The 25,654-nt window shown below is 43.3% G+C and overlaps 1 protein-coding gene across 2 annotated transcripts in view; it reads right to left on the bottom strand.

Annotated features, from left to right (window-relative positions):
* Usp25 (ubiquitin specific peptidase 25) overlaps window positions 1-18,020 on the bottom strand; it is a 108,710-nt gene extending 90,690 nt beyond the window's left edge. The window contains exon 1 of one of the 2 annotated variants that reach the window (XM_085832213.1): window positions 17,592-18,020. In XM_085832213.1, the coding sequence (XP_085688339.1) occupies window positions 17,592-17,636 (45 nt within the window). In that variant the 5' untranslated portion in view covers window positions 17,637-18,020. The remainder of the gene's footprint in view (window positions 1-17,591) is intronic. The other variant, XM_085832214.1, reaches the window with a different exon arrangement.
* Between the last annotated feature and the right edge of the window lie 7,634 nt (window positions 18,021-25,654).

Raw genomic sequence — 25,654 nt, 5'->3', positions numbered from 1 at the left:
GCACGAGAAGGTCGGCTGCAGAGTCCCAGAGAGCAGCCAGGGACAGAAACTAAGTGAGCAGAAGAGGCCAAGACAAGCCGCAGTGCAGTCGCTGCTCACTGGCGGGATTCCAAGGAGATGGAAGCTTTAGGAGCCAAGAATCCCAACACCGGGAGCCCGAGGGCTGTAACACTACCAGCAGTCAAGATCCAAGGGTCCCAAGACCATAGGTCTCGGTGCTGTAGCGGGAGCCTATTCGGGGCCTGAGGACCCACCATGCACAGCCCGCCCGAGAGTTCTCACACTGGCAGGCACTGCCTTCTGGTGTCTGCTTGTTCCGCTCACTGCAGCTGAAAACGAAGGCTTACAGCAGCTGTCAAATGTTGGAGCCACTCGTGCTTAAACCAGAACTGCAGGCCTCCAACCTGCATTTTTAAAATTAAGAAAAAAAAAAAAAAACCGTTGGGTTTAAAGCCTTTGGGTTCAATAAGCCCTAGCTCTCAGGGTTTATAGTCTACCAGTGTAGACTATGCTGGTCTTGGGTACTCAAGGGCTAGGGGCAATTATCACTAGAAAAGTCTCTCTCTCTTCACTGCTCACATCTAGCAGGGTGGCCCCAGTCAGCTCCCCAGTAACTTAAAGACACCTTAGTTAACATCGGTATAACTGCTGAGAATGCAAAAGTGGGAATGGCTAGCGGCAGAGGGGGTGGGTAAATTGTTCACTGTGCCCTTGTTAGACAAAATATTGGTTTCTAAATGCCTCCAGTTCATAAGCTTAGCATGTGCTCTCTTCCCCACGAAGTTATTCTCATGGAAGCTCCCTGAAGTCTCTTCAAGAAATTAGCACATGCAGAGACAGGAATAAAAACTGGTCTTGGAAATTCAATAGCTACTGTCTTTTCCAGATTTTTCTCCTCTCAGTCATTAGCAATGATGTGAAAAATGAAGACTCTGTGCTTAAACTCCAGTTATGCTCACATGAAATACTCAATGATAAGATAATGATAAGATAAAAAGCAATACAGACTACGGCAGGAAAAGGATTGCACTAACAGTTGAGTGACTCTTTAGTCAGCCACTGCGTCTGTCAACTCAGTTTCCAAAATAAAGAAAATTCAGGTTAGTACAAAGAAAAGGAACTCACAGGTCAGTGTCCCCTCAAAGGTGGCTGCGGCCAGCAAACTTTAAAATGACCAGTAGAAAAAACAAGTCTTCAGGTTTTCTGAGAATAAAGACTCAAACCTCAGATTACGGGCCAGCCACTGAGTGGGAGGCTTCTAGCTTCTGCTCTACAGACCCCTCAACTCTGCCACTTTAGGGCAAGGAACATGAGTGTATCTCCTCTTCATATGCATTCTGCATCTGCTGATAGCTGCAAACCTCCATAATGGGATTCTGGTGGTAACTAAGAATTCACTGAAAGAATGTCAAACACATAACATGGCCTCTGGGAGGGTAAGGGAGACTTCACCAGAACCCTCCAACGATAACTCAAAGCTGTCAAAGGTGGCTTAAAGAAAGGAATGGAATGGAAATACTTCTGTGAGACTGAAAAAGGTACCACATGATGAAAGTCTGCCCAGGTGGGTGTACAGATTTCAGACTTCAGTCTAGGCCACGTAAGGATTAGGGAGGGGAACCTGTCTCAGAGAAGGAAGAAAAGAAGGAATGCTTTCTCTTCCCAGCAGCAGACCACAACTGAAGTGAAGCAGAAGAGATGAACGACTCACAAATCTACCTACTACACCATGGACTTGGACCAGCTGCTGGACATGCCTTATGAGCAGCTGATGCCATCACACAGCCTTAGCCAGAGATAGAGCCTGGAACATGCCAGTCAGTGGAAGCAGCACTCACTTATGAGCCTGAGAAAGGCCAAGAAGGGGAAGCTATCCATCGAAACCCTCAGGTGGCCTAGAGTCCCCTGAAGGACACGATCAGCCTGCCAGAAATGGTAGGGAACATGGTGGGCGTATATAATGGCAAGACCTACAGCCAGGTGGAAAGTAAACCAGAGATCACAGGCCACTCCCTGGGCGAATTGTCCCTCACCTAAAAGCTACGCAACACCAGCCTGCTATGGCTGCCACCCACTTCTCCTGCTCACCCCTCTCAATTATTCCCTGGTCAATAAAGATTCATGTGTAGTCCCTGAAGAATAAGGAGGGAGAGGAGTAAAAGAAAGAAGGGAAGGAAGAGAGACTGGGAAGTCATAGGGGCCTGGACTCTGTCAGGACACAGCCATTGGTATGCCACTTTCCGAATGCCAAACCTTCCTGTCTTAAGTCCAAACTTTTCTCTCGTGGACACATAGGAAACACAGAGGAAAACATTAATCGTCCTTTCCTGAGGCTTTTTAATAATGTGTCAGTCCTACTTGATTTCCTTTTCAGAGCAGTCCATGTTTTATGACTTCTACAAGGAACTTGTGGCAAGTCTTTTCTGCAGCTTTCAGTGCTCTTTAAACTGTTCACAGTTCGGAAAGATGGGATTTTGAGGCCTCTACCTGTACCTCCAACCTTACCCTAGACCCTCTGTTTTCCTTTCTTCTGTCTCTAGGAATCTTTTCTAATGCAAACATTTTTGTACTTTTGTCATCTATGAAAGTTACAATCTTTTTCTTCAGATTTACATAAATTCTAGTATAGAAAGGTTAGTCACCAGACAATGAGTTCAAGTAAGAGAAAGATCATTTTGATCATTGCTGTACGCCTGGTGCCTAGTACAGGGCCTAGCACAAAGAGGCTCAATGTTAATTAATGTTAATACAGCAGGGCTAATATTAACATACATTAATATTGATTAAGTTTATTTTAAGATATAATATTTATTTAAATTAAGTAAGAATATTAACTAAGATTAACATAGCAGGTTTGCAAAGATGAATTCACGTTCGAGGGAAGAGGGACTAATGAGATAGTAAGCAAATTTTCCAACTCTTAGATCCTAGAACACTGAAACTTGGCAATAAAGCTCTCTCCATCTTGTTCTGCTCCCTCCAGAATGCACGCTTCACTCCGTGAGTCATCACACTGAACACTAACAAACACACAAACTCTTTGAAGCACTTATTTAATCAAAGACAGCTCATACAAAAGCAGAGATTAAAAAAAAAAAAAAAGGAGGTAAAAAAGGAAATGCAGGCTCAGAGTGGCATCCTCGACTTATGTGGTCTCTCCTGATGCAAAAGCCCCTTAGTTTATAAGTTTATCAGCTGCTTCTGAAAGAGCTAAAAATCAGTTTTTCATTAATATGGCCATTTGCAAGGTAGTTTTTTTTGGTTATTTGTTTGTTTTGTTTTACTTTGTTTCTTCCAAAGTCTTGCAAACCAAGTGAGGCTGGGGTAATTTATGACCTAAACTAGTTTTGTCTGCGATTCTTCTGGCCATTTTTATTGACTTTAAAAAATAACCCCCATGGTGATCCTCAGTGCTTCAGGCAATGCTGTGTTTCCTGCGTCCCTTCATCCATGCCTTCACACAGAAATCTGACAGTATCCTGGGAAGCAGTTGTGGAACGCAGAAATAAAACAAACACCAAGAAAAGAGATGAGTTGACCTATAGGAAATCACCAACACCAGTAAGAAGTCAGGAACATAGCTAGTCCTAGATAAATGTAAGTTTCCATCCTTCTCACCCAAGAATTCTTATCCGCACCTGTCACCCAGTCCCTCGGTCCTATCTGCAATACTCCACAGCATTTCAGAAACTCTCCACCCCTCTAGACCGCAGATAAAATAATCATAAGTCGGAACTGTCAGTGCAAGTCTCCCAGTCAATGTTATTACACAGCACTAAAACCAAAACTCCTACCAAATTTTGGTACATTTTGAGGCCAAATACGAACCCTACAGGAACAAACATGGTTTCCATGGGAACATCATACATATTCAGTTCTAAAAACCAAACTGGCAAAGTCTTTTAGTATACACTGTGATTTTAAATTAGAGTACTTACATTCTAGAAAACACGTAGGTAAACAAAATTTGGAGAATCAAGTCATATGTGTTACCTTTCGTATCTGTGGTTTAAATAAAATAAGCATTTAGCTAGTTCTGATGCAAATAAAGTTCTCCCGTTATGTATGTACTTCTAATTTCTTTCTGTGCTTGGCTCATTGTTGTTTTCTTGTTTTGTTTTGTTTTGTTTGCTTGGTTTGGTTTTTTTGTTTGGTTGGTTTTGTTTTTCTTGTTTCTGGTTTTTCGAGACAGGTTACTCTTTGTAGCCTTGGCTGTACTAGAACTTAACTCAGTAGACCAAGATGACCTGAACTCAAGAGATCTGCCTGCCTCTCTGCCTCTCTCTGCCCCTCTCTCTGCCCCACTCTCTGCCCCTCTCTCTGCCCCTCTCTCTGCCCCTCTCTCTGCCCCTCTCTCTGCCCCTCTCTCTGCCTCTCTGCCTCTGCCCCTCTCTCTGCCTCTGCCCCTCTCTCTGCCTCTCTGCCTCTCTGCCTCTCTGCCTCTCTGCCTCTCTGCCTCTGCCTCTCCAGGGCTGGGATTAAAAGCTATGTGCCACCACTGCCTGGCTTGTATCTCTAATTTCTGCATTACATTTTCATAATTAATTTTCAGTGCAAAATTAAAGTCCCTTATACTAATGAACTAAACATGCTTTGGACACTGAGAGAGGGTTCAGGGCCTAATCCTTGCCACCTAGGCATGAGGACCTAAGCTTGGTGGTCAAGTACCCAACCACAAAGGCTGATGCGGGGACCTGGACCTAGTGCCAGGGAGGAGGAGTCAGGAGAATCCCTGGGGTGGCCAGCCAGCCAGCCAGCCAAGAGCCGTCAGTAAGAGATCTGCCTCAGGAAATTAAGTAGAAACAGAGGAAGATAGCTCAATAATAATTGTCTAGGCTTCACACATGGACACACAAAGTGAAGAATCAATTTGTTAATCAAAACCCTTGCCCTAGTTGTTCTTCCTCTTCCTGTGAGAAAATATCCCATCAAAAGCAAGTGAAGGAGAAAGGAGCTTATTTGAGCTCACAAGTCCAGGTTATCTTCTATTGGTGGGCAAGTCAAAAGAGTAGGCATTTGAAGCAGGGAGGTGGTCACATCCAGAGTCAGGAGGAGGGAGAGAAAATGGATGCATAGATATGCTTTCTCCCCTCGTACACAGTCCAAGGCCCAAACACAGGGAATGCTGTGACTCATAATGTGTGGGCCTTTCTCACCCATCTCAAAGGAATAAAGATTATCCCCACCCCAAAGACATGTGAAACAGGTCAACCCTCAGTGAGACTCTCTTTCCGGGTGATTACAGATTATGTCAAGATGAAATCAAAACTAACCAACACAATTTTCAAAGCAGAACTTTCAAATTAAAAGTGTCTCATAATTCCTCACAGTTTCATGTCGCAAAACAATTCCTTAAAGCAAATCCAATTTTTTGTCCTATTAATGACATAATGGCTAACTATGTACAGGCATAATGTTACTGTGCACTGTGTAAAGATTATCCTTGTATCATCCAAATGCTAATTTCTATGACCACCACGCCCCACCCCACCCCACCCCACCCCCAAAAAACAAACATCTCCTTGCAATCCTTATTCTGAGAATCTCTTGTCTCAGTGTTGTGTAAGCATTGCTCCCAATTATTCTCTGACTTATCAATATAGAAGCTGGTAGAATAGGGCTGGACTATTCCAGCCAGAGGAGGAGGGGGGAGACACAGGAAGTGCAGGTTCCCTAAGAGGAGAAGGTCTAGGAGACACCATGGGAATTCACCTGGAGCAGAGAGAGCCAGATCGACAAAATGCCAGTATCTCTCAAGTATTTTGGCTGGGAGGTAACCATTTTAGCTAATACTGATCAGTTGTTGTGCCTTAAACCTATTAAATACACCTAATAGTCATTTCAATTACTTGGGAGCTATCTGAGTTAAGAGAAAAGCTGCAACCCAGAAATTTGCACTAACATTTTGCAGCCTACAGCAGAGGGTGCTGGATCTCCTGGGACTGATGTTATAAGCTGCAGTTGAGGTGCTGTGAATTGAAGCTGCCCCTGAAAGCACTCCAAACTCTGAGCCAGTGAGTCTTCTCCGAAGCATCTCTTTTCAGTGTTGCAACAGGGTCTCACTAAGTTGCCCACACTTATCTTCAAATAAACCTGTAACCCAGGCAGGTGTCCTGCTCCTGGTCCCACCCCCTGCCTAGCTGGTCTTATAGATCCATTCCATGAGCCCTATCTCCTCCTTCAGTAACTCTTAATCATACATCTGTTCTTGATGAATTATATAAAACCTTCCTTATTATAATTTTTGTGTTCTCTCCCTTTTTTTTGTCCTGGTTGGCCCTTAACTAGAAAATGTTCCTGACAGTTTTTTAAATTATTACAATATATTGTTATATATTTTTTTAAGAAAATAAATCTCCTCTCCAGCAGCCGAGCAAGATGCCCAAAGGGAAGAAGGCCAAGGGGAAGAAAGTGGCCACAGCCCCAGCCGTCGTCAAGAAGCAGGAGGTCAAGAAGGTGGTCAACCCTCTAGAACTTCGGCATTGGACAGGCCATCCAGACCAAAAGGGATTTAACGCGCTTCGTCAAATGGCCCCGCTACATCAGGCTGCAGTGGCAAAGAGCCATCCTCTACAAGCGGCTCAAAGTCCCTCCTGCCATTAACCAGTTCACCCAGGCGCTGGACAGGCAGACAGCTACTCAACTGCTTAAGCTTGCCCACAAGTACAGGCCAGAGACAAAGCAAGAGAAGAAGCAAAGGCTACTGGCCCCTGCTGAGAAGAAAGCTGCTGGCAAAGGCGACGTCCCAACTAAGAGACCGCCTGTCCTCCGAGCAGGAGTCAAATACAGTCACCACCTTGGTTGAGAACAAGAAGGCTCAGATGGTGGTGATTGCCCATGACGTAGACCCCATTGAGCTGGTGGTTTTCCTGCCTGCCCTGTGTGGAAAGATGGGGGTGCCCTACTGCATCATCAAGGGAAAGGCCAGGCTGGGGCACCTGGTCCACAGGAAGACATGCACCACTGTTGCCTTCACACAGGTTAACTCAGAAGAAAAGGGTACTCTGGCTAAGCTGGAAGCTATTAGAACCAATTATAATGACAGCTATGACAAGATCCGCCACTGGGGAGGCAACGTCCTGGGTCCTAAGTTTGTGGCTCGAATTGCCAAGCTGGAAAAAGCAAAGGCTAAAGAACTTGCCACTAAATTGGGTTAAATGTACACTAAATTTTCTGTACCTAAATATAATTACAAAATTTAAAAAAAAAAAGAAAAAGAAAAGAAAAGAAATCTCAAAAGAGTTAGGAGGGGAAGGTTTACCCTTGAGAGCACAAATGCCTACAGGAAACACAATCTAAGAAGGTTAACAATCCGCCGGGCTTGGTGGCGCACGCCTTTAATCCCGGCACTTAGGAGGGAGAGGCAGGCGAATTTCTGAGTTTGAGGCAGCCTGGTCTACAGAGTGAGTCACAGGACAGCCAGGGCTACACAGAGAAACCCTGTCTCAACAAACAAACAAACAAACAAACAAACAAAAACAAAAAGAAGGTTACAATCTAACCATGTAGGTTGAGCACTCTCCTACAGTAGTATTAGGCACTCGATTCAAAATATCCACGGGCTGAGCTTTATAAAGGACCAGGTAACTAGTGGGCAATCATTGCCCACTAGTGACTGAACTCAGCCTGCATCCTCCTGTCCCTTCCCCGGAGGTTGCAGTGATATACCAAATGTCCCAACCTCGAGTGACACTGGTTAGTTTTTCCCAGGCAACTCCCATCCTGAAGCAATGCAGACTCTTCAAGCACCATGAGTCATCTTCCTAAGGTTAGAAAAAAAAGTCAATTCAAAGAGTTTTCAGGACTCTGTGCCAGAAAGCAAGGGAAAAGACAGAATATTTGTTTGTTATTCTGCCACAGTTCTAGTCCAGCTATTTGTAGTAAACAAATAATATCAGATCTATTCAGGTTTCTTTGTCCTTGCTCTTCTCTCTAACAATGGAGGTCTCTCACGTATTTGTCACGTTCCCTCCACTTCAAGCCCTGAGTGCTGTCTCCTCCATTTTCCCTCAGCCTTTGGCTTATCATTTGGGCTCACACCCCCACAGGCTACAAGTTTCTCATCTCCATAAAACAGAGGAGGAAGAAATGAAGGCAGTCATGACACTGACTGGTAATTGTATATGCACAAAGCAGCAACCAACTGGAACCAAGAACTGAGCTGAAGATGTAGCATGAAGTTCATTTTGAATATAGAGACTTGGAAGCCGTGGTCCTAAACTATAAAACACAAAAGGTCTCTAAGATGGAATCCACAAAGTAGGAAGCAGATAGGTTAAATTTTAGGAATGTAATGAACAGAAATACACGCACATGCACACACACACACACACACACACACACTTTACAGGCTCACCAAATTCCTATCCAAGAGCTAAGAACCTTGTTTGCTGTTTTCTTCCTCAGTTATTCATATTGAGAAAAACAACAATCCCCTAGAAACTTTAATCCTTGAACTTTCACTATAAAGAGAACAAAAAGGCTCAGTGCTAGGGCATGGTAACACATGTCTATAGTCGCACCACTGGGGAAGCAGAGGCAGGCAGATCTTTGACGGTTCCTGGCCAGCCAACCTGGTCTATATAGTGAATTCCTATGTAGAGAGAACCTGCCTCAGAATAAGAAAGAAAGAAAGAAAGAAAGAAAGAAAGAAAGAAAGAAAGAAAGAAAGAAAGAAAGAAAGAAAGAAAGAAAGAAAGAAAGAAAGAGACGGAGAGACAGAGAGACAGAGGGAGACAGAGAGGGAGGGGAGGGGAGGGAAGAAGGCAGGGCCAAGTAGAAGACAGACTCTAGGGAGGAGATACCTGAAAAAGGACCTGACTTCTTCCACTCTCTTTCTCTTCTTTTCTGCCCACCGTAATCTGAGTGGCTGCCTTGAACAGGCACTCCACCATGATGTGCACTAGCCCAAAAGCAATAGGGCCAACCAACCATGAACTCCATAGAGGAGCTGGCCAAACCCGCCCTTCTTTTCATGTGCTTGGCGTTATTCTGTTAGAGCAAAAGAAAACAAGCACGCGTAAACGCTGGACTACAAGGAACACCTTGAAATCAGACGAAAATAAAGAGAAGATGAAGAAGAAGAACTTCACAAGCAAGAATCAGAACGCTCAATAAGCACTGGCAAAGATGAACAAATAGATCATTAAGCTTCAGGATCTCCTGAAACACAAAGGATGGCCACGGTTTCACCCAAAGAGTCACAGGCTAAGCACTGAAGAAAACATTTCCAACCTCACGAAATATAGCTTTCAAAAGAAACTGTGGCAAAGATTACATTCAGTACAAGACAAAGCATTCCCGGAAGAGAATGAGGAAGAGTGCAAGAATTTCCAAGTCAATGTTTTCAGGAGACTCCCGAGAGGACAATAAAACAATAGCAAGGAAGAAAAATAATCACAAACACACAAGCACACACACAAGGAGACGCACGCGCGTGCACGGAGAGAAAGAGAGAACAGAGAGAGACAGAGAGAGGGGGGAGACAGGAGACAGGAAGGGACAAAGTACAGACTATTAGAACTAGTGAGATCATTTAGCAAGGTCACAGGACATAGGTTATGCAAAAATCAATTATAATCTATCTGCCAAAAAAAAAACAAAACACAAACCTAAATAGCAACAACAAAAAAAAAATGCCCTCTAGAATAGTATCAAAAAAGTCAACACTAATAAATGATACATCAGGATCTAGAAATGATATATGCTATTAAGAAATTAAAATCTAAATTAACGAGGAACTGTAGAATGTTGTTAGATTAAACGGGTCTATGCACTCAGAATTGATCTCTATAATCAACACATTCCTACTCAAAACTCCTACCTTCATTTCGGCTCAACTGTACAAAGAACATTAGAATTTCTCATGGAAATGCAAAAAAACAGCAAGAATAGCCAAAACATTCTCTCAACAAAAAAGAATGCCAAAGACCTTCCCCAACCTATTCCAAAATATGTCCTTAAAACACAGTGCTTGTGACATTATATAGAATAAGAATAGAATGAAGGCAGGTGAGAATATCAAACCTCCTCGTCGATGGTCAATTAACATCAACTCAAATATCAACTGTTATCCTTTCACACAAAGATGCTGGAACAATCACATATCCACATGAAGTGAGCCTTGAAATTCTGTGTTTGTACCAAATATTAGCCATACAAATTTTACTAAATTTAAAACATACATTAAATTTTATATACTTCGGAGCACACATACAAACAACTTCAAATAGGTGATAGAAAACATCCAAGCTAAAACTAACTTGGAAGTAGAGAACCGGAAAAAGTAAACGTAGTTAAAAGGGCTAATCTAAGGGAAATGACATAAAATAGAACATCAAAATTTAAATATTTTTAATTCAAAGAAATTGGTAAGGATATTAAACCGTCAGTCACATCTAACAAAATACAGAAAATAGGCAAAGGATTCTTAAATCCCAATTTAGAAAATAGAAAATAAGTGAGTGAACAATTTGACAAATGGGACAAGGAGATGGCTCAGCAGACACAGATGCTTGTCCCTAAGCCTGGTAACCTAAGTTCTGTCCCCAGAATACTGACAAGAAGAGGCAAGCACTCCTGCAAATTGTCTTCTGGCTTCCTCATGACATGTGTGCCTACACACACACACACACACACACATACACACACACACATACACACGTACACACAGGGAGAGAGAGGGAGGGGGAGAGAGAGAGAGAGAGAGAGAGAGAGAGAGAGAGAGAGAGAGAGAGAGAGAGAGAGAGAGAGAGAGAGAGAAAGAGATTAAATTAAGATACATGTAGAAAGAAATAGGCGAATAGAAAGTTCGCAGGAAGTAGGGAGGAAAAGGGAGAGAGAAAGAAGTGGGAAAGCCCCCTGTCTTTGGATATTAATAAGCTTGCAAACCTCTACCTGCTTCCCCAGTCAAGGAAGGAGTACAAGACACACTACTTACAAAGCCTTTCACCTGGAATGCAACATCCTTTTCCCTCCAGATCTGCAGATCATGAGGTTTGCCCAAGCCAGCCCCAAGGAAGCTCAAGCTAGCCCCAAGGAAGCACAACATAAGCTAATGGTAAGATCCAACTAGCTACCTGGAGCCACATCACATAGGACAGGACTATGTGACCAAAGAGAGTCCTGTCCCTGTCTCACAACACAGGCAGTCCACAGCTAAGGTTGGCCACCAAGTGACCCGTTTACACCAGCCTAGTGACAGCTCTCTAGAAGCTCAGGCTCGCTGCTGTTGTCCCTCTAATGCCAGCTACCCAAGGCACCGACACAACCCTTCTAGTTCTGCAGTGCTATCATTGTCCTGTAGCTGATGCTCCACTAGGTGGGAAACTGGAACGTTAGTTTAGAGACTCTGCTTGGGGCACAAAGTCTGCTGACTCTAGGCAAACTATGCTGAGCTGCAACTTCCTTCCAAAGACACAATCATTAAAGCTGTTTCTAGTTTACTTTTCATCCTCTTTCTCAGAACTCACTGTTCCACTTTCTTATTTTTATTATTTTATTTGTTTACATTTCAAATAGTATTGCCCTTCCCCCTCCCTGAGCCCCCAACATCCTCCCCTCTCTCCCTTCCAGCGCCCCCACCTCCTCCCCTACCACCACCCTCTCCCCCTTCCCCTCAAGGCTTCAGGGAAAGACTTGCCAGACTTTTTAGCTGACATCTCCAGACCCAGCATCAGAGGAGGATACAGAAACCTCGGAGCTCCAGCCCTAACTGGTTTTTACAGCACTACCTTAAGGATCTCAGGCATTTGATTCTGCATGTACACTGTCATGAAATTAAGCACTATGTTTTACATACACCTCTGTGCAGTCGCTGTCCCCATTGGTGTTAACAGAGCATCCAGTCTTTCCTGGTCCTTCTCTACATATTCCTGTATACATCTTTCCTGCTTCAGTGGGAACTTAGCTCTCAGTTCGGCAGACAGTTCCTCCCTGATGCCTAAAGCCCTTCATGTTTCCAATCCTTTTCCACTGAAAATACCAACAGACACAGTAGGGTGGGGGTGGGGGTTACAGTTCGAGTCAATCATCTAAACTCATCCTGTATCTACCATTTTCCTCCAAACTTCATTGTTTCCAAAACTTCTTCACCAACTAAATCGGATCAAGTGGCTCTTGTTTGGTTTTGACAGTGGTAGTTTAAAAGAGGCTCTCACTATGTAACCTAGAGTGGCCGTGAGACTGCGTACATGTGGCAATACGTCCACTATGAAAACATTTTATACACTGGTAATAAAATATGCACTATGAAGATTTCTAGAGTATATGTACTATCAATAATTAAAGAGATAAATTGAATATTTGACCTGAGGCATGACAAAGAAAATGGTTCCCAGTTTTCAGCACTGACGCTTTTTTTTAATTATCAGATAAGTCTCTTAAGAAATAAAATGGATTGTGCGACTTCATTTTACAAACACATTTATACTTAGTATTTAGCTCTAATAACATTTTTAACATTTCAGTTGGGAAAAATAGTCAGCTGTTGCTATGACTTAACTATGTCAAGGGAAAACTGGGTATATATTAAAAGTGATATTTAAAAGTTATTCAGAACATAATCACCCATAGAAGGCGCAAACTGTTAGTCAGAAGGAAACACAAACCAATATGAGTTTCCACTAAAAGTGGCTAAAGCATCAAAGACTAGCAAGAGCAAGTCTAGAGGAAATTATAAACCAACTAGACTTTTCTGAAAGAAAGTATGGCAGTCTGGGTCACAATTTCAGAGTTTATTTTAACATTTCTGCTCCTATGTATTTGTCCAAACAAATACAGATTTGCCTGCCTACTCAAAGACTTGCTGACAAAATTTGATTTTATTTATATATACATATATATGAATCTTTGTAGCATATATTAGATATATATATTGTAATATATATACATATATATGTGTATATATATATCAAAAATTCCTAATGAAAAACTAGGAAGAACCAGAAATATACCGATGTCTCCATGTTGCCACAGCCATGGAAATATTATTCAGAAACAAACTGAAATATGGAAGATGTTTGAAACTCAAAAACATTTTAATAGCAAAAACAAAACATTAAAAAATAGTCTATGGTTCAAGGTGAAAAACCAAGATTTGCCCAAGCTAACCAACCCTAAATCATAGCTTACCATGCTCAAAACACTTAAATCTGTTCTTCAATCAGAAAAAAATCGCCCCCAGTCTAAATGGTACTCTACAATACGGTGCTGAATATCTCACATAACTTAATATCTGTATCCAAAAGTCAATTGCAAAGAGCAGCTCATTTCATTTTGAGTGACAGACGGTGAGCTATGGTTCACTGCTGCTGTCCCACATCGAATGACAGACATCTCCCCAAACCAGAATCCTAGCCTGGGAAAAGAATTCAAACTCCAGTTGCTGCTGAAAGCATATCTCATCTGCACTGAGCCCTGGGGACTGTTGGAACTGATCAAACAGGCAACAGGTCAGCTGGGTAGCTGAGCAGGTAAGAGCGCTTGCCTTTCAAGCCAGGGGACCTGGATTTCATTTCCAGAACCCCTTGCAAAGGTGAAAGGAGAGAGGTGACTACAAAGTTGTCCTCTGACCTTCAAATACTTGTTGGGACAGGTGTGCCTGCGTTCACACACACGTATCATGTGCACATTTGCTCATGTAATAAATAATAAGCTGGTGGCCAATGCTGGATGCGTTCCTTAGTCACTTTCTCCTGTAGACTTGGAGACTCTCACTGGACGCGATGCTCACTCCATCTTTCTCTCTTCCCCGTGTTGGGTTCCAAATGGGTGCTGCTGTGTCTGCTTCTCACATGGGTGCTGGAGACCGAACACAGGTTCTCATGTTTGGGCAAAGGGCATTTTTAGTGGCTGGCCTAGCTCTTTGGCCCCCAGGGCAGTATTTTTTTAGGGAACTGCTTTACTGCTTTTGAATTGTGGCATGGTGTGCTTAGAAAATATGATTGGTAACCATTATAAAAAACTATAAATATCTTTTTTTCCTTTTCCCCTCCTCCTTCTCCCTCTCCCCTACCCCTCTTCAAGACCACTACAGTTTAACTTGCTATGTAGCCAGCTGGCCTAAAATGAGAACGTTTCTGCCCCAGCTTTCTCAGTGATGGGCATACCTGGATACTTATGGCAAAACTAATAAGATTTTTTTTTTTCTGACTACTTTTTTTTTCTTTTTTTGGTTTTTGGAGACAGGGTTTCTCTGTATAGCCCTGGCTGTCCTGGAACTCACTTTGTAGACCAGGCTGGCCTCAAACTCAGAAATCCACCTGCCTCTGCCTCCCAAGTGCTGGGATTAAAGGTGTGTGCCACCACACCCGGCTCTGTTTTTGTATTTATACACAGAGCAAACAATGATAGCACTTTTTGAATAATCTGTTGTCTTGACTCTTTTCAATTGAAGAGGATATTTATGCCTCTATATATCCTCATACTACATTTAAAAAAAATAATAAATGCCCGCTTAGACCCGTTTAACACTCAGATCTGAAGAAGTTTCTCGTGTCTACAAAGTGTAAAGTTTTCTAAGAAGACTTAAGAGACATTTCATGAGTTGCCCAAGGTCACAGAGCACAATTTTGATCTAATCCACGTCCTGTCTCATTCCTTCTACCACTTACTTTCCTGGATGCTTGTCAAGCCCTCATTGTTTCTCAGGAACCAAATGTCAGTTCTTACTTAGGGATCTAAGTAGTCACTCTACTTGCTTTCCCTCCAACAACCATTCACATTAACTATTGACTGAGTCCTACTATGGGACAAGAACAGTTCTAAGTCCTCTTGTGCAGCAGAACAGGTAACTCACTCACGAGGCTGCTTTCCTGGTGAAGGGCTCAACTCTTAAGTCACCTTGATTCCTGGGAGGAAGTTACCAATCCTTCCCTAATGAACTGGGATTTGGAATGTGAATGTATGTATCTAGTTTCTTCTAAGATATAATGATCCTACAGCAAGGTAAATAGCAAGCACAAAGGATGAAGATAGAAGGTCAAGAAAACAATAACCGCAAGTTTACCTGTACTCCACACACTGCCAAATCCTCTCCTGTAACATCTCAAACTCTGCTCTCTCTGCTCTCTCTGCAAGTTTCCAACATTTCCTAACTCCCGGTTGGCAAACTTCAGGAATTAAGCAGAAACTACAGGAAGGGAAGACACAGCCCCTTCGAATTACACTGTTGCACGTTACTTAGATTTACACAAAAAAAAAAAAAAAAAAAAGAAAGAAAGAAAGAAAAGAAAAGAAAAAAGAAAGAAAGAAAAGAAACCCAAAGTTTTGCGTACTGTTGCTTTAAAAAGATACTAATCTTACAGCTCTTTACAATAAAAAGGAAGAAAAATCTTGAAAACAGAAAATCATTTCAACAACTATAATGGTCATTTACTTAAAATTTGTCAACAGATCTGCACACTTTTTAGAGAGGAGAAAAAAAAAGAAAAGAAAAGAAAACTGCTAAAATTCTATCTACACAGCAGCCTGCTCCTGATAGGCCCCTCCTTTCCCTGACAGTCTTTGAAGCTTCTAAGTGAAATTAGTTTCACTTTTGTTTCTTCTTGAGTCTAGAGTTCACTTCCTACTTCTTACGGCAAAGTATTAGCCCTAGTTTCTAGCATCATTTTAAAACTTCAACTTTGAGTTCCATTGTTTCAAAGGAATTTATAACCATACTGTTTGGCCCTGTTCTAATACTGGTCACAAAATAACAGTGGATTAACAAAGCAAAGGAACACATTGAAGAAACTACAAGTGTAGTTCAGTTGGTAGAGTTCTTGGCCAGCATGATGAGGCCCTAGGTTCAGTCCCCAACACCATTAAAAGTAAATGTTCTGGGTGTACAAAAATATATGATGTTGCTCTAAGAGCATTCACCATTGAGTATATTTAATATACTCAACACATGCTAAGAACAGCATCACAATGTTAATATTTTGAATTAGAGAATATTTTCTTTGGGGAGAGGAGGCTTATTAAACAGGAATATTGCACTAGAAAACAAAGATAACTTTCAGTAATTTGATTCTTGTGTATGTACACAGTTCTGAGCCATCAAGGTAGTTACTGTCTGACTATGCAAAGAAGTGGTTTAGTCAAAATGAAAGACAAAACCCCTAAAATCCTTGCGATCTTAAAGTTTAAGAGAAGCAAAAAGACAGCAACTTTCCCAACTTTGAGATAAAGAAGTTTTAAAATGCAAAATGAGCATAAAGAAAATGCTACTGAGCCTATTGCTTAGCATGCCGAAGATCCCATGACCTTCCAACCAAAACTACAGCACACATTCAACAGCAACATCTAAAGATAATACTGTTCTAGGAACAACATACAGAATTGGGAGGCCAGCTGTTTTCTTCGTTATTGCTATTCAGTCTTGAATTCTTTCGCCACATTACAAAATACCTTAAGGTTCGCCAAATCTTCTCAATGTGCAAGAAGCATAGACTAAAATAAGCTCCAAACCCAACTTTAACCGAAGTGTCTAAAATAACAATGCACTATCCCTACTTTCCAACATTCTCTGACATCTTTGGTTATCTCAAGGAACATAAAATTCTAAAACTATTTTAATGACAAAAAGAAAAAAAGGGGGGGGGCTGTTTGAAGGTATTGGTCTATTTTTTAGTACAATAGGCCTCACTTTAAAGACAAGCACAGGTAGGCTTTACAGCAAGTACCTAGTGTCAAAACTACAGCAGGGTGTGGCATCCATTACTCACACCGATGAGCCAAACGAGGCTCTGGCTGTTCACTGTATACCTAATTGCTCCTACAATTAGAACTCAACTAAGCCAACATTTCCCTGGTGCTCAAAATGCTTTTCGCACCAATAAGGGGGGAGGGGGGAGGGTAGAACAAGTAAGGACCATCTACTCTTCAGGACATGGAGCAAGCTATGCTGTAGCTTTTAAAGATTCTTAAAGTAAAACCTAGAACTAGCAAGATGCTATTCGAGAAACAATATGTGATGACCCCCCCCCCCCCCAACTCTGCGTGAAACTGATTCTAGAGTAAAGAATGAACGAACAAGAGAGCAAGGTCAAACTTAGGGGACAAAAGATTTGAATAACAGCCATAAAGGTCTCCTTATGCGCGAGATAGTTTCTAGATTCAAGAGAGAATAAAAGAAAAAAAAAAAGAAAAACCAACTAAACACTCTACTTGTACAGATTCCACCCTGGGTCGATGCGATGTACCTGCCCTGGAAGACAGACAGGTAATTCGTTTTGGGGAGGTCCATTTTTTTTCCCCAGAACAGCAGGCCTGGCACAATAAGACCTCCGAAAGAGAAACTGTCCAAAAGGGGTGACAAGTGACATTCTTGCAGAAGAAAAGGGACTGGAAAAGGAAGCGGAGGAGAAGAAAGTTTAATTACAAAGCCTGGCAGAGTGAGTACTGGAGGAATGCGGGGGTCACTCTGGGGACGCGGCGCCGTCGGTTCTGGGAGAGCAATCCGCAGAAGGGAGTGGACCCGAAGCCTCTCACTACTGCACACCCCGCTCCGCACGCAGCCCCGCGGGACCGAGCGCGACGATCCCGGAGTGGCCCGGCCGGCCCGGAGGCCACGCGGCCCGTCGAGGAGCGGCGGCCAGCCCGCGCCTCACCTTCTGCGCCGCGCTCTGCTGCAGCACATTCTGCTCCACGGTCATGGCCCCCGCGGCGGCCCCGCCTGTCGCGCTCTACCGGGCCCGGGGCAGCGACGCGGACGGCCCGGGAGGACGGCGCCCCCGCCAGCCGGGCGCGAAGGCGATGGCTGCGGGCGAACGCGGGCCCCGCGGGCAAGCGGCGAGACGCTACCGGAGAGCGCCACCTCGGCCGCCTCAGGTCCTCTGCGCCCCGATCCTCAGCGCCGCTGAGCCGCGGCGGCCCGGCCCATGGGCGCAGGCGACGGAGAGTACGATCAAGCCGGGCGGCGTCACGCGTTCGCACTCAGCTTCGCCTGACCGCTCCGGGGGGGACCACTGCGGGCGGGCGGCAAGCGGACGGAGGGAGCGGCCACCCGGAATGGCGCTGTTCTCCGGCCGCCGCGACTCCGCCTCCAGCCCCTCCCTCGCCGCCGTCACCGCCCCCGCCCCGCCCTCCTGCCCCGCCCCCGCTCTGCCCCGCCCCACCCGTCCTAACCCTACATTGTGACCCGCGGGGGCTGAAGGAGGGGCTGTGTTGCTGCCCCGCCCCCTGGTGGGCCCCGCCCTCCGTCTAAGCTCCTCTCCTCGCGCGGGCTGGACAGCCAGAACCGCCCATCCTGCAGGTTACTGTGCACTGTTTAAGGCTCTTGCTAAACTCTGACATTCCGACACCTCCGACCCCAGTCGAGGCTAGAGCCATAGGACAGTATACCAGATCACCTTCTTGTCTAACGGTCTCCAAAACAATCAACGTCCTTCCATACCTGTAATGTCCCAAAACCTGGGCGGGCCCAGAACTCCAGCTACTTCCAATGTCACCCACGCCTTTCTAGGAATTTCACAAGCCATGAAAACCTGCTGGAAGAAAAAAGTCAAATAAGCAGAACGCTGTTAGAAGTCCTTCTGGACTGTACTTTTCTCAACTATTCGTTACATACCTCAGGACTGACATTCTGTGTTTATTTCATGCACTGGAATGTGTGACAGTCACTGCTAGACTGGGGATTTGAGGTTTATTTACTGAAGAGAATATAAATGAATAGACATAAGGCAAACAACATTATGAAAGAATCACTGCCTAGATGATGCATAATTCTAATATCCCTGTTGCCAAATTAAACAAACGATTAACTACCGTATGTGGAATAGTCGACTGTAAACGGAATTGGAGGAAAAGCCTAACAGTAAGAAACCTGGAAGTAAAATATCTTCAATTGCACCAGCTAAACTAGGGACAGAGTAAGAACACGACCCAGGGCAGGTAGATTAATGAGCACAGGGTTACAAAATACAATAATACAGTGCACATACAAGTTAGGGTGTAATTTAATCCACGGCAAGGAAAGCAGGCTTGGTAAAGAATCCATGAAATACCAGGTCTTATATAATCATAGTAACTCGGAAAAAGCCTTGTAATAACTCTTTGTACTTTATAACCACATTTAATCTTCCTTTGGGATGTCTTCAATCCTCTTTTGTGATTCCTCCCTTGTATTTGTCATGTTCATTTGACAAATTATAAATTTTGACTTCATTTATGGTCCTAAATCCTTGAGTAGAAAGGTTGTGAAATGATTGGAGGTGAGGAATTTTATGGATACTGCAAGAATTCCAGAACACACATTGTTGATGAGAACACAGACCCGCCCGGAGAGCATGTGTCTGAGAATGGACTTCAGGGCTACGTTTCCACAGTTAGAGACCGCAGCGCTGTAACTTCTCATTCACAGAGTAGCTTTGTGATTCTCCGCAGGGGAGAGAGTTTTACAATGTCATTTTCTTCCATTCAAAAGTACAAAAGTTACCTGAGATTTGAGATACTTCTCAGTAGTAGTAAGCATGGATGCGCATGGCTATACATTTGATCTTCAGGACCACTACTTTTAAAAAGTTAAAAATTTAATGTGAAAAAACTATAACAATGTTTTTTTTAAAAATCTATTGCCAGATATTCAACTTTAACTTCAGGGATTTGGTAGTACAATGGTCCCCAGAGTTCCATTCTTTAGTCTTAGTTTTAAAATCTCTAGTACCTACCTAGTAGATAAGTTTAATAGCCCACCTAGAGATTTAATTTCCAGCTCATTTCTGAAGATTTCTTACTCATTCAATGATTTTTAGCACACTGTCAATTGTCCAAGTATATGATTTTGAGACAACTTATTTGTAGGTTAACTTATATGTGTTTCTTTTTTAAAAGATTGTAATTGGAATAATTGGAGAACAGAAATTTGTGAATTAACAAAAATTAGTATAAAAGCCCGTTTTTGAGAACTTGCGTATCTGTCAGCTTTACTTCTCATGTATTTAGACCTTTGTCATGTATTTAGAGGCTTTGTTAGACCTGGTAGCTGGAACTGTAGATTCACAGAATATTGCATATGAACTCCTACCCTACTACATTACTCTACGTGATTGATATTCGGTGAAAAGATATATGTCCTGTGAAATACAAATAAAGTGTTTACTCATGATATAATCTGAGGATTTCTCAGGGCATACTGACTTAAGGTCCACAGTGACTGGATTGGGAATTGGGGCCTCAGGAAAGGTGAATAAGGTGTACAAATTCTACCATCGTGAATTAATAAATAATGAGTGAATTATTTAAAAAGTATTATGAACGAATAAAATCCTTCCTCTTTAGTCACATCATGTGCATGCGCGTCTCACACATATACACACACCTTCTGCCATGTATGGTGCATCCCAAAGGTCCTTTGTAAATGTAGGCTGAGCCCTGCATCCTAGACTACTTATACACTGGGACTATATTAATTATATGCCAAGAAATCTGGCATATAACTAATGCACCAGTCTTTGGTGCTCTACTTTGTGAGAATCAAATAAGCTAAGGGAAAACCCCCAAATCTACTTTTTCAATTGAGAAAAGAACAATATTTTTAATATTCACTATAATCTATTTTGTGGACACATGTGGACCAAGAAACTGTTTTCTGTCTTAACTATACATTTGACTTTGTTTAGAAAGGCTTAAGATCTGTTTCTGCACACTGAGAGCCTACTAGGTTGCCAAAGATATCTTAAGACATTTAAAAGGATAAGAGATCAGCTCATAGTGTAAATTCGAAGTTTTGAAAATGACAAAGGCTCAAATCTACCTAAAGTATCGGAATTATTTTCCCCCTTTACATGCAGTGATAACCTAGAATAATTTCATCTCCACCTAAAGAAAACAACAAGGGAACTCGAAAAGAGGAGATTCTATGATGTCACAATGATGCTGTTGGCTGATAGAATACTCATAGATGAGGAGCCGTCAGAAGAGTCCAGCTAACACAGGTACACATGCTTGTTAAACCACATGAGCTACTAGGAAGCTTAGAGATGTTCTGTGGTCCTAGCCATAACAGTCTCTATGACAAATCAGGTCGCTGTTCATATCTCTAGCTATCAATAGCACCTCCCTTGGTACTAGGTTACTATACTAGATTTCACATAACAAATGACCACAGACTGGGATTCTTAAGATTTCTTTATTGTTCTGGGGGATAGAAATCTAGGAGAAGAGATCAGACTAGGTATAAGTTTGTCTTGCTGTTTCTCTTCTTAGCTTCCAAATGGCTACTTTCTTTGTCCCACTGTACATATAAGCCTATCTGTATCTTTTCCTAAGAATATTGGTGATATTGGATGGTCCCTGAAAAAAAGTCACAGTCACCCATTTGATCTTCTTTATAGAATTAGATTCTGAAGTATGAAGGTCCAGTATTTCAGTGTGTAAATCTTCTGGAAACATACTCTAGTCTAGCACAGCCATGTTCAATATATTTTCCTTATCCCTACACACCACACCCTGGTGCCTTCCGATATTCTTTGGCTGTCCAACCCATAACCTCTTAGATTGCTAAGAGTTGCTTTGCAACATAAAAGGGTAGTAACTCTACACGTGCTCTATCACTATTGACATTCCCATTAAAATAGTTTTGCTGGAGACAATGTTCTCTGAATTGAAAGTTAATATAAATATGAATCAGTATAACCTGGACTGGTTGCATGGCTCAGTGGATGTAGATACCTGTCTCTAAGCTTGTTGACTTGAGTTCGATCCCCAGGATGCCCAGGATAAGATAGAGAGAAAGAACCAAGAGTTGTTTTCTGGCTCCATCCCTACATACCTGCACACATAAATAATTACACAGCTTCGCCTAGTTCATATAACAATATAAACTATTGGTTACAAAGTATTCTCTGAAAGCAAGGTCAGCACAGAGAAAAGGCTGCATGCATCTTATTGATCATGGATATAGATGGTTTTACCTCACCTTGAGCAAGCCCCAAATGGTGCTCTCACACTGAAGATGGGTTACAGTCCTCAGACCCTTTTCTCATTACTTTTCTTCCAGATGTATAAAAAAATGGCAGGCATACATTTTTTAAATTATCCTATTATATATATATATGTAAATGAAACTACATAAGAAAGTAATTTCATTTTATAAGCCTTATTTCTCCACTTTCAGAGTACAGTGTGTGTATGTGTGTGTGTGTGTGTGTGTGTGTGTGTGTGTGTGTAAAGAGAAAAATCTTGTGTATAGACATGAAAACTTTAGCTCTACCATACCATCTGGGCCAAGTTCTGTAAATCGTCCCAACTATCCATGCTCCTTTCAGATTCCTGGGCTTTGTGGAGAGATTAGGCCTGCACGTACATGCCCTCAAGTCATGTGACTTCAGCATGTCTTTGGCTGATGCCCGGGTAGGTGGCCCACTGAAGCGTGGGAGAAATGGAAAGGTTAAACTAGGCTTCTCTCACCTCCAGCTTCATCATGTGTGCGGCACCCCTTACACAGTATTTGCTGAATAGTCTTAGGTCTTATCAGACTCACTTCCTTAGGTTGGGAGTTCCTGCTAAATCAGGTTTTGCGACATACAAACTTTATCTCTACTATTTATTCTGCCACCTTTGAGACTGTGAACACTTTATGTTTCCAGTAATACCACCACCACCCAAGAACCACTCTAGGTCAGCCTCTCGTTCTCTCCAATATTCGATGGCTACTCAGAAATCATGCCTGCTTTGCTCTTAGCTTAACAGGAGTTAAGCTAAGACCAATTGATAACCATTACCCTAATGAAAAATTCTGCCCTCCATCTGGTGTAGTGGCTGTCCTCTTTTGGCTCTTTACAGAGAAAGCCCATCACTTGGGACCCCCTCAATATTTATGGACGGAAGAAAGAGAGGAGCCACAGCAAATATATAATAATCCCCTGGGGGTAGAACCCCTGTTACCCAATTCAAAGAGCTGCCCCATCATCCTTGCCCCCTCCCACATAAGGGACCATATGCAACCTATTTAGCCCTAATAGAAGTCACTAGGCCCTTTCATACCCCCACCCCCACCCCCCAGCAGCATGTATGCTGTTAATTTGCTCCCCTGGCTGTCAAGATCCTTTGTCAAATTAGACACCAATCTGCTTCCACTTCTACTCACACGGGTTTCCACCCTTTTATGGGAAAGAGCCACTCCCTCTACATGCAGCATACCAGAACCCTCAGTCCCCTGCTCAGTCTAATATCTTAGGAAAATGCCCTCGCCGATCAGACCGACCGCCTGGACAGGAATATACACAGCCTCCCTTGCACAAACAGATCAATTTCACTACACACACACACACACACACACACACACACACACATACACACACACACACACACACACACACACACACACATAAAGGGGCTTCTTGACTGTTTCCTCTACATCCCTCTTGCTCCGTCTCAGAGGATAATAAAACCATGATCCTCTTGTGCATCCCTCATTACTACCCCAGATTTACAAACTATGGGCACTCGCCCCTGAGGTCTCAAGTCCAATGCCCTACGGCAAATTGATGTCACCTACATTCCTTAATTTGGCAGACAAAACTATATCCTGGTGACCATTGGCACATATGTTTTGTATGGCCTACAGCCCAAACAATAGAAAACTCAAAAAGACTCATTCACCATATTGTCGACACCTTTGCTCTCATGGCCATTCCCCAACATATGAAAGCTGACAATGGCCCTGCCTTTACCAGCTCCCAATTCAAAATCTTCTGCTCACCGTGAGAAACTGCCCACCACACAAGGATTCGACAAAAACCCCAGGGCCAAGAGATAATAGAAAGAACACATTATACCTTAAAAGGGCTGCTTACAAAACAAAAGGCAAATGCCTACCCCCAACGTACAGTTAGTGATGACTCTGACTACCCTAAATATACTTAATATCTACAAAGGTGCCAAATCGTCTCCTGTCTCCCTCCATTAGCACACACCAGGAATAACCACTCCCATCCTAGTCCGATGGCGCTATCCCTTAGACAGGATTTAGAAGGGACCAGACCCCTCTCCTTACAACTACAAGATGTTTTGTTTGTATCTCTCCACGGGACCAGCCTAGGCCTATTTCATCATCCCACCAAACAAGAAGATAGCCTGCTTCTTGCTTGACAGATCAAGGAAGGAGGAGGTGGAGGAGATGACAGAACAAGATCTACTGAAAAGACATCCACGGCCTGGTGGCAGGTGCCCAAGCCATGTGCTCCCAATACCCTCAACTGGAGTCTTTTTGCTAAAGAGACCTACGACGAACACAACAAAATCATAGGAATCCAGGACTCCCCACTTGAAGGATACTGAACTAGGATGGAAATTACCTCTACACCCCGATTGCATCTCCACTATCCCCAGCCCATTCCTCTGCTTTCCTTTTTGCACTACAGGTGATTGCCTCCAGGGGGGCTCTGTACATGGAGGTTGCAAACACTGGAGATGTAGAATCGAATCCACCAGACATGGTGGCACCATGCTCGACCATCTAAAAACTCGTTTTCACCTTCCCATCGGCGATCCCTGGGAAAAAGGATTGTGAGCAGGAGTTGTGGGTAAGCTCTACACTAATAACTATGCTAAACACCCTGTAGTTGACCTACATGTTTCTCTCCAGCTTGACCCTGCCTCCAAGTCGATCTTTACCCACATTAACCTTCTTCAACAGGAAAGCCAAGCTCAGGAGGTCCAAGCCACTCCCTCCTGGCTGCAGTACATCCAATATACAGCTGACCTCCTCCCCTTAACCACCCACCCCAGTCCCTCTTAGTGCTTCTTCTGTCTTTTCCTCTCCTGGCCACTACTGGCAGCTGTTTCCCATTAGAAGCTTGCTCCAAGAACCTCATGGAGACTTATTCACATGAAAGTCACAAAACATTCCTTTCTTCGATCTACCCCTACCATTTTGTCTTATAGGACCCTCTTCAAGATCCCATCCTACATGTCCTTGTGACATCACTGTCACCAAGCCAATATGTGCTTGCTAATCCCCCCACTTTCTCTGGTGCAACAACACTACTGGTTCCTGTATTGTACCCCCTTTTAAAGGCTTCTGCACCCCCGTGATGACAGCTCCCCAAGTTTATCTCTATGAGCCTAAAGCACTTGCTTTAGAGCTGGGAGGTCTAAAGAAAAAAGTTTTTCATCCCTCTGCTCTTGGGACTGGGTCTCACCAACTTATTGGGCATTCCTGGAGCAGCCAGAGCAGCCCACCTCCAAACATACCATCTGGCCAGTGACGTCCAGAATAAGCTTGGCAAGGCCATGGCTTCCACCACAGACAGTCTCGAGTCCCTCCAGTGACAGATCACCTCCCTGGTATGGATTGTTCTAAAAAACTGGAGGGCTCTGGACTTAAGACTGTTGAACAGGGGGGTGGGGGTTGCATTGTGTTGGGGGAAGAATGTTGCTTCCATGTCGGTAAATCTGGGCTGGGGGAACCAGACATACATATGCTCAAATGTCTCAGGAGAGATCTCCGGGCACATTATGCACCCAACACCTCTACCCCATTGTACTCAAACACTCTGATAGATTGCCTTCTCCCCTGCTTTGACCCCATACTGGCCTTTCGAGCGAGCCATATTCCTCCTGGCACCCTGGCTCATCCAATTTCTAAAACAGTAGGTATTAGCATTGCAAAATAACTGCCAACTGGGTTCTCTTTCAGTATCAAACCATTCCCTACATAGAAGCAAATGTC

This window comes from Mus caroli, unplaced genomic scaffold (genome assembly GCF_978045245.1).
Source record: "Mus caroli unplaced genomic scaffold, Mus_caroli_1 scaffold_17, whole genome shotgun sequence".
Taxonomy (NCBI): domain Eukaryota; kingdom Metazoa; phylum Chordata; class Mammalia; order Rodentia; family Muridae; genus Mus; species Mus caroli.
This window is presented reverse-complemented; position numbering and strand designations above follow the sequence as displayed.